The sequence below is a fragment of the Polypterus senegalus genome, chromosome 7 (genome assembly GCF_016835505.1).
Source record: "Polypterus senegalus isolate Bchr_013 chromosome 7, ASM1683550v1, whole genome shotgun sequence".
Taxonomy (NCBI): Eukaryota; Metazoa; Chordata; class Cladistia; order Polypteriformes; family Polypteridae; genus Polypterus; species Polypterus senegalus.
This window is the reverse complement of record NC_053160.1, coordinates 26,036,300-26,053,091: the sequence shown is the minus strand read 5'-3', so window position 1 is coordinate 26,053,091 and position 16,792 is coordinate 26,036,300. Positions and strand designations below refer to the sequence as shown.

The following is a 16,792-nucleotide window of genomic DNA, read 5'->3' as shown; positions in this document are numbered from 1 at the left end:
AATGGGAGACTTCACACAGATAATGCTCATGAGAGAATTTAAACCCTGGATGTTTCTGGCTCATTGGTGGTAAGTCATCTCATTGTACAGACAAGAATTGAGCTTTCATTTCAAAACTTAAACCAAAACTGGCATCCACAGAGTGTTAGGAAAGCAGTTACGCAACATATTCATAGAAACACAACAACTGGTTAACCCTTCTTCTCCAGTTTCTAATTCAACTGGAATGCATGGCCAGGTCGTGTTTCATTCAGCTATATCAGCTCTTGAGTTTGTTTGAGCCAATGGCTAAGCTCCTAATCTTTCATTGACTGGCCTCCTTGTCCAGTTAAGGAGACTGGTGTCTATCACAACAGTATTGGGTAAAAGCAGGAAGGTCATAAATCACCCTGACTCATATAGAGCCGATTTAGCATGTCTAAGATATATAAAGGTAAAGAAGACTACAAGGAGAAAAGCCCGGGCACAATGGAGTGTTGTCTTTGAACAAAAATATCGCTGGTTTAATTCTGCCTCATTGTGTGACACTATACAGCTCCTTTAAATTGTCTGTGTTCCAACTATAAAAAATATCTGTACATAGCTATAATATATTTTATCATAAGTGTCATTTGTTTTAAATAAAACCACATTCCAGATAACACTTAACATTCTTAAACCCACTTTATTAGTTTAATGGTCACATCGGCCAGGGGCCCATCACATCAGAAGGAAACAATCCTAGAAGGTGAGCCAATCCATCATAGGGCCAACTCCTCAGTATAATAGTAAGAATGTGCCAACTCCTCCCAGACAGTCCCAAACTAACACTCAGGAGTCTCCAACAGTGCAGTAGGAGTGCTATCAACTGCATCACCCATAACATTCAAGACCAAACTTCAAGTTTTAGGGCATAAGACATTTGGGTCTAACTACATGGATTAAAGTAAATGGGAATTTTGAGTGACCATACAATGACATTCTCCTTCATAGATAGCCAATTTATATATGTGTAAGTCTACAAGTTTCATCATGTCATCATTATAAGCTAATCATTCCTTGGGTTCTTTTCTTAAAGGATGACTGAAAGAAACGTCAAATCCAGTTATACTGCCGTTACCTGTAACCTCTTACCTGTCTCACTGTCCTTATTGTATCCAAGTATTCAACCCTTGGGACCTCTAATAGCAGGCTGCTTACTGACTGGGCCTGTCTTTACTTCCAGACCTTTACATCAACCCAATAGGGTCCAAATTGCATGATCATCCTTTCATGCAATTATGGGACAGTAGCTAGAAAAGGCATGAACAAGCTAGATTCTCGGCCATGCTAATAGCAATCAGATAATGACAATGATTTAAGCTCTCCCTTAAAAGTTATATTTATTTGCATCAAAGCGAATAGCAGAAAATATAAGAAATACAAACAATTCATGGGTTCATGCGATCTTCATTCTGTCCCAGATAACAAATCCCAGATGGTTTCTTTACCTTAGGTGCATGTGTAATTTAATCAGAAAAGAAAAAGATTTCTTCTTGAAGAGAGTGGTCTTTTCCAAGTGTAGAGTAACTAAACAACAGCAGATATACAGTTCCATGAAGCTGTTGTCACACAATAGGACAGACAAAGGTTGGGGTACCTGTCTGGTAAACTTTGTTTAATATCGGTAAAGAAAAAAGAGGTAAGAAGAAAAATAACGGCCACAGCCACAAACCTCTTAAACCCTAAGTGGCCCTGTACTGGGCCGAGCAAGAATTCAAAAATCTTTCACCAAATCATACAGGTGAATTACGCCACACACCGACACCAAAAATACCTTGTTTTCAAGCAATGGGTGTCAACTTCACACTCATAGTGATCACATTTCTACAGTTTTTACAGTAGACTTTTAATCTGGCGTAAAAAAGTGGGGTGTTTCATAAATCGACACAACAAAATGAAAAAAGTAGTAATTCTTCTGTACAAGGAATGTCCAAGTGTTATAAATCAAACAAATGGTCTTAACCAGCCGATTTTGACAGGCATTGAACCCTAACTCTGACTGAGCAAACGCGAGCTACGAGCTGAAAACAGGAAAACTGTCACACCTCTGAGCAGGTAATATATACATGTGATATATCAGCATTTACAGCAGATTCTCCTGACCAAAACAAGCCGAAGCCCAAGTCCATGTTTGTATGATGTATCGATCGTGAGATATCCTCCTGAGAATAGAAAACAGGCAGCCATCGCTGGCACCATACCCTCACTTCATACCATTGTATAGATGTGACTGAGACGATTCCAGCAATATGTAACACGACCATGTTTGAAAAAAGGAAAAAGCCAAGGGTGTGCAAAATAAACAAAAATGTGTCATTTTTTTGTGTATATGTGTGTGTGTATTTGTGAGAAATTGTATTTTATATAAAAATCTGTCAGATTTTAGTGAAAACTTGACTGTCCTTCCTTATTTATTGAATAATAAGGTTTTATTTTGGTGTTCTCCCCTTAAGGTGAAATTGCTAAAAAAATGGCCTCAGGGTATAAGAGGTATCAGAAATGTGCTGGTTTAGAGGAGCTCCATCTCTCTCTCTTTTTCAAGTGGGTCTGTCAATGAATGCCCACTTTCAATTAGTGGGCTGAATATATAGTAGCCATGATGGAAACGGAGGGGCTTCCAGGACCCTTCAAGAGTCATGTTCAGGGATCATCTGGTATTTGCCCTTTTGAGTGGTGCAGAAAAAGTAACAGGTGGTTAGCGACTGTACTCTGTCTCACCCCAGGGTGGAACTGCTTCACTTAGCAGAGCTTTGAAGGTGCCCCCTAAGCATGCATGTGTGACACTGTACATATTTTTCCCTACACAGCAACTGAGCTAAACTCTATACAAACGTGTCAGAAAAGGAACATTTGAACTAAAAGAAAGCTTCATCTTTGCACCAAAGACCAACAAAGAGAAAACTATTTTTTGGAAAACTCTCTTTGTGTCCAAAATGACCACCTAGCTTGTTTTCATGTCTGCTATGTGAGTGAGCCATAGCACTTTTCAGGTTCTCAAAACATATAACTTTTATTGAATCATTATCAGTAAGCTCAAGGTTATGTGTCCATGGGAATGACATACTAGCTAATCAAAATACTCTAAATACTGTTTTGCCATTCAGCTTTCCCACTATACACTGCACAGAGTTCAGCATAGCAAGACTTTTAGGCTAAAGGCCTATTACCTGAGATTCTTCAGCAGAAAAGTTAAACAAGTCATCTCCCAAACAGCATACAATTAAAATATTACATTATGCAGGTTTCAAAATGCTTTGTTATTTATTCATTTATTTTTTTTAGGCTGTTAAATCCAAAACTGGCCCTGGTGAGCACTTGAGAAATTCACTTTGGCATACTGGTGACACTTCAGACCAAGTCAGGTTGCTATGGAAGGACCCCAGGAATGTGGGCTGGAAAGATAAGGTCTCCTACCGGTGGTTCTTGCAGCACCGCCCTCAAGTTGGGTACATCAGGTATGCACAGCTAATTCAATATTATTTCCTGTCTCTAAGGCTAAGATAATACAGTTTAGAGTGAAGAACCTTAATTTAATCACCCCGCATGTCATAGCTTTCAAATCAACATGGTACTCCATGTAATCATCTATAAAAATGAGGAGATGCTGTGCAGCTGTACTCACAAACTTGTGTGCTCTTTGTTAGTATTAGTGAAACATCCAGTTGCATATGTTTCTCCTTCTTTGTCATTCTTGTATTCTCTATCCCAGACCTGATGCTCATCAGATGGCGCCGGTCTTCTCCTTCCTCTTCCTGTTATGGTGTTCTTCAGCATGTCACTTGCCTCTGTGATTTGCCTTATGCTCAGCAGATGACACTAGTCCTCTTTTTGTTTCCACCATGTTACATCGTTTGATGATCATTTTGGTATAATATAGGGAATCCATTCCCGGGAATCTGGGAATCCCAGGCACCCAGGGATGACACAGTGCACGGGCATCTCACATGTGAACGGTTTTAGAACGATCGGCACTTATTTTTTAATAAAACTACTGCACCAATAAAATTACCTACAAGCAGTTCATGCTGTCATATAAGTACATGTATCTAGTTAGTTGCGGTAATAACAGCGGAGAAAGCACAACATGTCCAGCGTATGGTCATCCAGGCGAGAGTGCACATTCGTGCAGAGTAAGCCAGCCGCTGAGAAAGCACGCTCTGCCTCCACTAAAGTAGGCAGCACAGTCATCAAATACTGATACACTTGTTCTAAACAACGCCCGCGCTTGCCGTTGCTCTGAAACACCGCTATTTCAGCTTTTATTGATGCATCCAGTTTCTTGTCATCATTCTGTGATGGCAAATTTCGTGGCACAGATAGGTGATCGGGAGCCCGGGAATGGATTCCCTAGTATAATACACCCACGAGTGTAAGTCCGTTTGCCAAGGCTGCTGCTACCTGAAATTTTCTGAACATATCAAGTCATCAGCTTTCAATCAAGACCAAGATCAAAGTTCTAGCCAATGCAGTTACACACAGACTCCAGCCAGTTACAAGGATTTCTCCATCTTTGTCATTCTTACATTCTGTATCTCACACATGACACTCAGGAGATGGCGTGCTTTTCTTCTTCATCTTCTGATTTTGGGGTCCTTTATCATGTCATCGGTTTCTGTAGTTTCCTTGATGCTTATTAAGCTTCACTGGTCTTCTTTTTCTTTCCGATATTTCACTTTGTTTGCTAATCACTTTGCCATAAGAAACCCATGAGTGTAGGTCAATTTGCCAAGGTTGTCACTACCTGAATTTTTTGAATTCCAGTAAGTATCCGGTCATAAGCTTTCAGTCAAGACTGAGGTCAAGGTTCTAGCCCCAGTAGTTTGTGAGTAATCATGCTGCAGATGGACAGATCTTAGTATTTTATATACAGTAACTTATACTGTTCTCTGCAATGTGTGGGATACATACCGTTAAGGTTCTCATTGGTCCGTGTCCATGACAATATACTTGAATTTAACAGCAGACAGAGGCAGTAGTTCAGATGTGACAAAACCAAAGCCTGGCCCAGGACTTCTGCTCTGTACTTCATCAGATATGGTCTGATCTTGTAGATGTTGTGTAGAGTTAATCTGCAAGACTGAGAGACCATAGCAAAATGATCAGCAAAAGACAGATGGTCATCAATCACCACCCAAATGTTGCATAAAGACTTGGCAGGTCTTAGAAATAATGAGTTCTAAACATAGATGGGGTGCTGAATAGACGAATGAGCTAGGATAACAAGAAGGTCCATCATTACCTGGTTGAACTGGAGATGGGGTTCCTTCTTGCAGCTGCAATATCAATGAGATATACAGACATTTTTTTTTTGTTTTAAGAAAAACATAAGAAACTTGGCAAATAAAAGGAGACCATTCAATTTTCCAGCTCCATAGCTTGTAATAGTCCTGATATCTCATTCTGTATATTTGTTAAAAGTGGTTAAGTTTGCCGCTTCAACTGCATTACTTTGTAATTTGTTCCAGATTCACAAAGATTGTTTGTGTGAGGAAGCGCTTCTTTGTTTCAGCTATAAATGCACTTCCCTGTTAACATGCAGCAGCGTTTTCCAGTATGCTGTCTTTGGCTTAATCAAAAGAGTTCTGCTGGATCAACTTTACTTTACTTGTGAAGGCATGGATGTTGTCCCCCACGCAAACTTCTCTGCTCAAGACTCAAGAGATTTCGTTTTCTGAGCCTGTCAGTGTGGTGGTTTATCATCCATTTTACATTTGTGATTTAATAAATTTGGGTTGATTATTTCCTTTAAATTATTCCTCAAGGTAGAATTTATTATTATTGCACATTATGCTTTATGTTAACCACATGGACATTTTTCTTTTTTTTTGTAAATGTTGTTATTCTATGTTTTGGTTGTAATAACGTCAGGGCTTGCAGTCCAAAGAAGCTTTATCAGCTTCATCCAAAAATAACCTTCCTTAAAAATTAAACACTGAAATTTAGAATTCTTTTCTCAACAACAATTTCTCTTCATATATTGGCATTTGGCAATCAGGGTTATTGGTTCTTTCAGTTTCATACTCCTGAATGATTCTTATTTTTTCCACCTCCTGATCACCTAATTATCTTCTTTCCTGCCAATTTCCAGGCTGGCACAACAATTATAGTAGGTGTGAAAGCTGGCCCGGACACACACAGACGGACAACATATTGTTCATCACCACACACTGTTTATTTACAATATTTACAATTTGCTCACGTGCACCCCCAGTGCCTCTTGCACCGATTCCCCCAAAGTCCAGGGCTCACAGTCCTTGTGCCTTTCCTCTGGCCGCCTCCAGTCCTCTCTCCAGCTCTGCCAACTACCTCCCGACATCCACCAATGACTGGAGGGAGGCGGCCCCTTTTATGGTAACCCGGATGGGCTCCAGCTGCTTTCCGGCAATTAGTCCTGGCCACACCCCAGTGTGGCGGAAGTGCCGGCTGCGCACCCGGAAGCCGTCCGGGTGTCCCTTGTCGTCTTCCTCCCGGTACTTCCTGGTGTGGCAGAAGTCCTGGGCTCCCAGGATAATAAGGCACTGGGGCGCCGCCTGGCGGTGGCCCCGGGTCCCTACAGGGCTGGGCTTCCAAGCCCTCTACCCGAGGCCTCCAGCATAACCAGGACGGACACCCCCTCGAGGTCTGGAGGAGGCACAAGCCCTCCTCTCGTCCTCCTGGGTGTCCCGGCCGGGCTCCAGCCCATAGGACATCCCGTTAAATGATAAACTAATGATGACTTTATATTTAAATGTACATTCTGCACATAAATAACATGTCTTTAAATATAAACACTTCTTATTTTAGAAAATAAAGTTAATCAGTTCAGATTTTATAGAGCTTAAGATGTGTTGTTAAGAGTAGGAAGACGCAGTATAGAACAGGACTGAAAGCCATGTGGCTTCAAGTGGATAAAATGCACAAGTGCTCATTGTTTACTTTCCAAGAATGTAATGCTGGTTGTCCACACTAAAACACATGTGAACAATGAATACTCTATCTTTTTATTTTTGTATTATTAATTTTACTTGCAGAAAATAACATTCCATATGATCAAGTCTAACTTATACAACAAAGAAAATAACATTACATACAATCAAGTCACACATACCAAACCAGAATTCAACCCTCATCTGAAATCATTTTAAAATTTCACACAGATGTACACTTTACCCGTGCAGGAAATGTGTATATGGAACTCTTATCACTAGACAATAGAAAGGTGAATGAAAATGAATATGAATACTGAGGGAGATGTGTTTTGATATGCTGCACCAGTATGAGAAAAAAAATGTATGCTTTATTTCAACAGAGCTCGATTTTATGAAGGCACAGAGCTTGTGGCTGATTCTGGAGTAACAATTGACACGACAATGCGTGGTGGGCGGCTAGGTGTGTTTTGTTTCTCCCAAGAAAACATCATATGGTCAAATCTGAAGTATCGCTGTAATGGTAAGTTAATAAATAGCTTTATGACTATTTTAAGAAGACCCTGTGACTTTACCAGAAGACCCTGTTCTGCCCTTTGGTTTAATCTTTCTGCCAAAGGAATTCATAATAGCTGCCTTGCATAAAGATGTCTGTACACACACTAAGTGGTCATTTTATCAGGTAATGAACTGCTTCATAAAGAAGTCTCTAAAAGATCAAGGATTGTGACGTGCTGATTCAACCTACCAAAGAAGGTCAACTGACAGCTTATGTTGGTCCACAAACTTGAACGTGGCTAGATAGATAGATAGATAGATAGATAGATAGATAGATAGATAGATAGATAGATAGATAGATAGATAGATAGATAGATAGTATATTCAGGATAGATAGATATTTATTTTTTTTATTTTTAAAACAACGTTTATTGATATAATTGTTAAAAAACAGTATATAACACCACCCAACAGACAAAAAAGAACACATAAATACAGAAAAAATAAAAATAATCTTATTCAATTTAACAAATGAAGAAAACATTTCCAAACCAAGCTGTCCTACCACTCTCTAATTAAGCATAAGTGTGGAGATATTATACCATCAAGTGTAACTCGTCGTCTTCACATTCACATAGCACACTATTTACACACCATATATCTCTAAACCTTTCCAAATTCTTTGTACATTTATAAAATTTAAAATCAACTAAGATTCTACTTTTACATAACTGTTTGAAGAACCCAATGGTATCCTGAAGCCCAGCCCCACTGATCTTATTTTTGCGGGTTTTCCATATTGTTAGTTTTGCTTGACCTATGATGAAGTTCACCAGGTTCACGTTATTCGCTGTTCGTTTTGTTGCCTTCCACCCAAATAAGAAGCCCACCTCGTTATAAACAAAACCCAATCTAATGGTCAGATTTCTGATGACGGTGAAAAGAGGCTGAAGCCTCATACAAAACATAAAACAATGAAACACAGTTTCTCTTTCATCACAAAAAGGACAAGTATCAGTAACCCCAGGACTAATTATTGCTAAAAAGGAGTTCACCGCTAAAATGCCATGCAACAGCCTCCACTGCAGATCTCCCACCCGATGAGCCAATGGTGGCCTGTACAGCGACCTCCAGGCCGGCTCTGCTCCCTCTAGAACAGCGAGTTTCTCTCTCCATGGTGTATCAGGATGCGTCTTCAGCTGAGTTTGATGGTTGACAGTCACACACATTCTGTAGAGTTGTTTTCCTGTCACACACTGCAGTGGTAAGTCCAGCAGGTTACTTATGGACAGTGAGCCATTAGTTTTCCTGTCAGTCCACTCACATGCCGGGGACACCACAAGTGCAGGAAAATCACAGTCACTGGAAGGGCAAATCTTTGTAACAAACAGGTCTTCTATTTGTGTTACATAGTTCCTGATCAATGATGTTCTCAGTCTATTCAAGAATTTTCCTAATAATCGCAGAGAGTGCACTCCTGTCTCCTCTGCTATTGTTGTTGTGTCCTTCCAACCAAATCTGTCCCAATCAATTAAGTGACGAAGTTTAGTAATATGGCACTGTGTAAAATTACGAGCAAAATGTTGTAATTCCCAAGAGCAGCTGACATGAGGATTAAATAGCAGCGGTTCCTCCAGTACCCAAAACAAAGAAGTACTTTCACAATCCCTTGTGACCTTCAGTAGAGACCAAGCACTTAATAAACTTTTATAAAAGGCCGGTAACTGTGAGGTGTTGATCTTGTCCACTTCACACAGCACTATGTTCTTCCCCAGTCTCATCTGTCCAACCTGGTCAAGAAAGAACCGAGCTAAAAAAGTCCATGGGTGCTGCTCCTGTGAATATAACAGTTTTTGTATTGTCTGTAGACGGAAAGCAGCCACTCGACTCCCAACATCCATAAGTCCTTGACCGCCTTCCTCCAGTGGTAAGTACAGCACACTCCGTCTCAGCCAGTGCATACCGTCCCAAAAAAAGTTCACAATAGCCTCCTGTACCTGCTTGATCAGCTGTGATGGGGGCTCCAAACAGATGCACTTGTGCCACAGGCTGGAGGTCACCAAGTTATTAACAACCAGCATCCTGCCCTATAGGACATCTGGGGAGGATCCAGCGCCATTTTGCCAGTCGATCTTGAACCTTTTGTAGTAATCCCTCCCAGTTCTTACTTACAAAGTGTCCATTGCCAAGGTAGACTCCCAGGTATAATAATCCTCCAGTGCTCCACTGCAGATGCCCCTCAAGCTGGGGTGGACTCAATCCGGCCCAGTCTCCCACTAGCAGAGCACTGCTTTTGGCCCAGTTTATTTTGGCTGATGACATTTTCTCATAAATCCTTTGACAAGCTGTCAGCTTATCCACATCCTCCTGATTCTTGATGAGAACCACAATGTCATCCGCATAAGCCGTAACTTTAAATGGCTCCACTGTATATTCTGGGATTGACAATCCACTCAGCACTCTTCGCAACTCCTTTAAAAATGGCTCCAATGCCAGTGCGTACAGCATTCCAGAAAGAGAGCAGCCCTGACAAACTCCTCTTTGAACTGTGAAAGGTGCACACAAGCCACCATTGACTTTCACTACACTAGAAATGTCACTATAGAGTAACTGAATATTTTTAATAAATTTCTCCACAAAACCAAAAGCCCTCATCACACCCCATAAGTAGGAATGACTGACCCGATCAAATGCTTTCTCTTGATCTAAGGAGAGCAAGCCAACTTTGAAATTAAGAAACTCTGAGGAAGCCAAAATATCCCGAATTAAAAAAATATTATTAAAAATAGTTCTGTCAGGGACACAGTAGCTCTGATCTGGATGCACCACTTTAGTCAGGACAGTCCGGAGTCTGTTGGCCAGCGCTTTAGAAAATACCTTATAGTCTGCGCACAGTAGTGACACAGGCCGCCAGTTTCGAATTTCACTCAAATCTCCCTTTTTAGGAAGGAGGGTTATTACTGCTATCTGACAGCTCTGGGGTAAGACACCCGTCCTGATGCTCTCTGTGAACACTTCCAGTAAGTCTGGACCAATGAGATCCCAAAATTCTTTATAAAATTCAACTGGGATCCCGTCAATACCCGGAACCTTGCCCACATTAAGCCCCCTCAAAGCATCAGAAAGTTCTGATAAAGTTATAGCTGCTTCCAGGTTTGTGACATCTCCTTTAGGAAGCTGAGGAAGATTCTGTACCAACTGATGGCAGTCCTTGTCATCTTGAGCCGTCTCTGCAGCATACAAAGTCTTATAGAATTCCCTCACAATCTCCCTGATCTCCACTGGCTGCTGTTTCTCTGTCCCATCTGCTGCCCGCAAACAATATAAAACTTTACTTTGTGAGTTCTTTCTTTCAAGATTAAAAAAATACTTTGTTGGTGCATCCATTTCATTTAGGCTCTGAAATCTTGATCTCACCAGAGCCCCTTTAACTCTGGTGTCCAACAGCTGGGCCAGACCCCTCTTTTTATCTTTGAGGCTCTCTGTAAGCTTTGTGGTTGGGCCCAAATCGAGAAGCCTCTGGATCTCTGTGACCTCAGCTTCTAATTCAGCCATCTCAGATTTTAAACATTTAGTGACATTTCTAGTGTATTGCTGACACAACCCTCGAATCTGCACCTTCCCTAAATCCCACCATTGTTGCAGGCTGATGAACTCCCTTTTTTTAAGTTTCCATGTATTCCAAAAAAACCTGAATATTTCTTTGAAATTCTGATCTTGAAGTAAGTCAGAATTGAAGTGCCAATAAGCACTTTTAGGTGTGTAGGCTGTAAGCAGCACACTGCAGGTTAGTAAACTGTGATCTGACAGCCCAGTGGGTGTGATGGAGCTCGATTTGAACAGTCCAAGGTGATGCTTGAATGTGTAAAAGCGGTCCAGTCTGGCCAGTGACACCTCCCCACCACTTACTCTCCCCCACGTGTATTGCCTGCTCTCCCCATTCTTCCTCCTCCATACATCCACCATCTCCATTCCCCTCAGTATTCTCAGCAGCTCTTGGGCAGAGCGAGGATGAGGCTCAATCCCGTTATTTCTATCTAATGGTGAGTCGATGGTACAGTTAAAATCACCTCCCAACACCACGAGTTCTTCCGAACTGCACTGCTCTAAAAGATCTTCAACTATCTTAAAAAATTGTACTCTGTCATTTCCATCATTCGGAGTGTAGACATTTATGAAGTTAAAAACCTTCCCCTGGATCTGTGCCTTCACTCTCAGTAATCTCCCCTCCAGTATGTTATCCACCCCACAGATGTCCGCATTGATATTATTTGTCAACAGCACAGCCACCCCGGCACTGACATTGGACCCATTACTGTAAAATATCCCACCACTCCAGTCCCGGCTCCACTCCCACTGGTTTTCCTTATCAATGTGAGTTTCTTGTAAGAAAATGACATCCAGATTTTTCTGTTTTAAAAACTCAAAAAGAGCCCATCTCTTGCCAGTATTTCTACCCCCATTGATATTTATGCTCCCAATCTTTATACTGGCCATAATCAAAGATGATATAAAATAACAATTCACGAGAAGACCCCAGTTCAGAAAGGGGTGAATACTACAATTCTAATTCATTTTGACTATTCATTTTGGACTTTCTCTTCAGTTTACTTAGTATGTTCTTTAATCTCACCAGCTCTTGTGAGGTGAACATTGCGGACGAAGACGGACATTTTCTTAAACTGCGAACTGAAGAGACAAACAGATCAATGTCGGGAAAGAATTCGGACTCATCGACTCCTTTTCGCCCAGCGGTCTCTAATAAAAAGTTTTTTATACTCTGGGCACTGTAACCCCCCCTGTCTTTTAGATCTTGTGCTTCAGACACCGTGGATGAATCAGAAATACTGCCTTCCTCTTCCTCACTTTCACTAGCTACCGCGGCGTCTTCCTCCGTCATAGCTGCTAAAACTGCAAAGCTGCTCTCAGTGACGGGAAAGGCGGCAGCACTGCTCTCTCGGTCAGCAACAGGCGATTCCGCCGCGACGTTACTGCGCTTTTTCAGAGAACCTCCTTCAACTGTACTATAATGGCGCTTTTGAGCCGGTCGTTTAAAACCGTCATTGTTTTCAGGATCTTTAATTTCTTCCATTTCGATTGATCCCCAAACACTGTCATTCTCAACAGCAGGTAGTTCTACTGTGACCCCACTGCTCCCCTCCTCACTATTCACAGTCTCATCAACACTCGCGCCCTTGTTCCCCAGCGCACTAACAGAAGCCCCCTCACTGGCTGATCTCACGGGCACTGAGGACACCCCCTGCGCTGCACTTTCTAGGGCTGAGGAGGGTCCAGCCTGCTGTACACCTTGTTCATCTTCTCCCCCTTTATGTTCCACTTTTCGATTCCCTTTTTCGGGGCACTGTTTAATTAAATGCCCTCCACTGCCACACGCTAAACATTTCATCTCGTCAGAAGTAAAATAACGTAATCGTGACCGTCAAGCCTAAACCGCATAGTAATGTTAAGATCCACATCCATCTGGTTAAGCACCATATACACCTGCCTTCGAAACGACAATACGTGTTTTATTGCAGGAGCTTTGCCCCCAAGGGGAATATATCGGATCTTTGATACTAGGCGACCGTGACGCTCCAATTCTCTTTCAAGTACGTCATTTCTTAAAAATGGCGGTACATTCGACAAAATAACTTTACGGGCCGGAGCCGCCAGCGGATACACCTGCACAAAAACACCATCAACTACGACTCCTTTTTCGACAAGCGTCGACACCAAATCAACAGAACTTAAAAATAAAACTATGGATCCATTCATCCGAGACGCTGATTTAATGTTTTCACATCCTATAACTTCTCCCACGGCCAATACTCCACTCTCTAGAGGAATAAAATCCTCCGACACAATTTTAACGCCATGCCGGCGAGTCAACATTTCCAAACCTGCAGCCATAGTGGCTGCCGTGGCCTAAAGCCACACAATAAGTACTTTTAAAACTTTTCCACCAACACTTAGAAAGAAAAGTAAGAAAATTAGAAAAGAAAAGAATATTGATTTAAAGTTTAAACAAAACAACACATACCTCAGGATCCACTCTCACACCCACAACCGCCATCCGCGCCAACACAAACTCCCAACAAGCACTGCGACAGCGAAACAGGAAGGAAGCAGAGAGATAGATAGATAGATAGACTTTAATTTTAGTATAGTTGCCAGGATAGATAGATAGATAGATAGATAGATAGATAGATAGATAGATAGATAGATAGATAGATAGATAGACTTTAATTTTAGTATAGTTAGATAGATAGATAGATAGATAGATAGATTGACTTTAATAGATAGATAGATAGATAGATAGATAGATAGATAGATAGATAGATAGATAGATAGATAGATAGATAGATAGATAGACTTAAATTTTAGTATAGTTGCCAGGATAGATAGATAGATAGATAGATAGATAGATAGATAGATAGATAGATAGATAGATAGATAGATAGACTTTAAGGATTTAGTATATAGGATAGATAGATAGATAGATAGATAGATAGATAGATATTTTTTTTTTTAAAAACAAACTTTATTGACAAAAACATCAAATATACAACTTACACATTATTATAAATATATTTACATGTTCTTTTTTTTTTTTTTGAAAAAACACAATTGAACCAAACAAACCCCCTAAAAAACAAACCGCAGTTCCTCATTATCACAGTCACACAGTACACTATTCACACACCATATTGTTTTAAACTTGTCCATATTCTTTGTGGATTTGTAAAAATTAAAATCAATCAAAATGCGACTAATGCACAGTATTTTAAAAAACACAATCGGATCTTGTAAACCATTCCCTTCAATTTTGTGCTTTCTCGTTTTCCAAATAGCTAATTTACTTTGCCCCATAATAAAGTTTGCCAAATTCACATTATCTGTGTTTCTTTTAGTTTTTTTAAAACCAAACAGAAAGCCCACCCTAGTGTACACCATTTCCAATCCCCCAACAAGCCTCTCTATTAAATTAAACAAAGACTCAAGCCTTGCACAAAACATAAAGCAGTGAAACACGGTCTCTCTTTCCCCACAGAAACAACAACTGTCAGACACCCCAGGTATAATAATTGACAAGAAGGAGTTCACAGCTAAGATCCCATGTAAGACCCTCCACTGTAAATCACCCACCCTACTGGTCAATGGTGGCTTGTATAGCGACCTCCAGGCTGGCTCTGAGAATTCTGTGCAGTCCATCTTTCTCCTCCATGGAGTGTCTGTTACCGTCCTCAGGGAGTCTCGATGTCTAACTTTTACGCACAGCCAGTACAATTGTTTCCCTGTAGCTGTTGGCAAAGACAGGTCCATCAGCCTCTCCACCGAAAGAAATTTGCTCCTCCGCCGTGTCCAGTCACCCCGGAGATACCAAAAGTGTAGGAAAATCAGGATCCTCAGGTGGATGAGTCCGTTCATTGAACATGTCTCTCAGGAGTGCCGATCTCTCAGCTGACAGTGAAGCCTTCACTTGTGTTAAAAGGTCTGCACCACTCTCACTGACCGCACTCCAATTTGGTGTGCAATTTCATTTGCGTTCTTCCAACAAAACTTTTCACAGTCAATAACATGTTTTAGTTTTGCACACTCCATTTTAAGATGATTAATGAAAGTTTGAGACAGTCCCACTGAACTACTGTACTTCGCATTATTAACAATGGGCTCTTCCAAAACCCAGAACAATGACAGGCTGTCCTCATCCCCTTTAATTGTCACCATCTGCCAGGCTCTAAAAGACTCTTATAAAAGTCCGGTATGTCCGACATATCAAATTTATTCACCTGGCACAGCAGCAGAGTTTTTCCAAATTTCAGGTTTTCAATGTGGTCAAAGAAACGTTGTGCCAAATCCATCCACGGCTGGTGCTCAGAAGGATACAACAATTTTGTAAAGTCTGTAGCGAAATGCAGCAACTCTCCGAACACATCTATAATGCCTTGCCCACCTTCATCCAGTGGCTGAAACAGGACACTTCTCCTAAGCCAATGCAGGCCATCCCAAAAAAAGTTGATTAAAACTTCCTGAATATTTTGAAGCAGCTGTGCAGGAGGCTCTAAACAAATGCATTTATGCCACAGTCCTGAGGCTATGAGGTTGTTAATGATGAGCATCCTGCCCTGTAGGATAACTGAGGTAGAATCCACTCCACCGAGCAAGCCGATCCTTCACCTTCTGCAGTACTCCATCCCAGTTCTTTCGTATGAAGTGTTCATCCCCAAGAAACACTCCTAAATATAACAATCCTTCAGAGGACCACTGCAGGTCACCAACCAGTTGTGGTGGTTTTAAACCAGTCCAGTTGCCCAGTAAGATAGCACTGCTCTTTCCCCAGTTTATTTTAGCTGATGAAACAATTTCAAAAGATCTCTGGCATTGAAGCAAAATGTCAACGTCCTCCTGATTTTTAATGACGATGATGATGTCATCAGCGTATGCTGAAACCTTAACAGGCTCCGCAGTGCAACATGGAATTGATAGACCAGTCAACACTCCTCTCAGTTTAACCAGAAAAGGTTCCAAGGCCAACACGTAGAGCATTCCAGACAAAGGGCACCCCTGCCTGACTCCTCTTCTGACATCAAAAGGTTCGCACAAACCACCATTGACCTTAACTACACCAGAAATGTCACTATACAATAGCTGAATATATTTAACAAAACGGTCCCCAAACCCAAAAGCCTGCATGACTTCCCATAAATACGAATGCCTGACCCTGTCAAAGGCCTTCTCTTGATCTAAAGAAATAAGACCAATTGGAAAGTTAAAGAGTTTGGATACTGCAAAAATATCTCAATTAAGAAAATATTATTAAAAATCATTCTATGAGGGACACAATAGCTCTGATCAGGATGCACCACCTGAGCTAAAACAGTTCGCAATCTGTTAGCTAGCCTTTGACAGGATTTTGTAATCAGCACAAAGGAGGGACACAGGCCGCCAGTTTTGAGATTTTGTAGGTCACCTTTTTTTGGCAGTAGTGTTATTACGCCCTGCGGCAACTCTGAGGTAACACACCCATTTTAATACTGTAGAGGAATACCTCCAATACATCAGGACCAATAATATCCCAGAAGTCTTTATAAAATTCCACTGGAATGCCATCAATGCCTGGGACTTTTCCATTATTCAACTCATTCAGTGCAGCAGTGAGCTCTCCTAAGCACAACTCCTTCTCCAGCTCTTCGGAGTCTGCATCACAATGTGGTAAATCCTTCAAGAAGGTCTGCTGTTCCTCAGCCTCACCTTCCTCTGTTGCAAAAAGAGTCTCATAAAACCTCCGGACCGCCCGCCTTATCTCACCCGGGTCCTGAGTCTCCTCACCGTTATCCTGTCTTATGCAATGTAAGACCTTATGTTGA

At 41.2% G+C, this 16,792-nt stretch overlaps 1 protein-coding gene across 1 annotated transcript in view; it reads left to right on the top strand.

Annotated features, from left to right (window-relative positions):
* Window positions 1-16,792, top strand: part of thbs4a (thrombospondin 4a) — a 169,672-nt gene that overhangs the window by 142,889 nt on the left and 9,991 nt on the right. Inside the window, exons 20-21 of the mRNA XM_039758372.1 lie at window positions 3,304-3,476; window positions 7,310-7,449. Of these exons, the coding sequence (XP_039614306.1) occupies window positions 3,304-3,476; window positions 7,310-7,449 (313 nt within the window). The remainder of the gene's footprint in view (window positions 1-3,303; window positions 3,477-7,309; window positions 7,450-16,792) is intronic.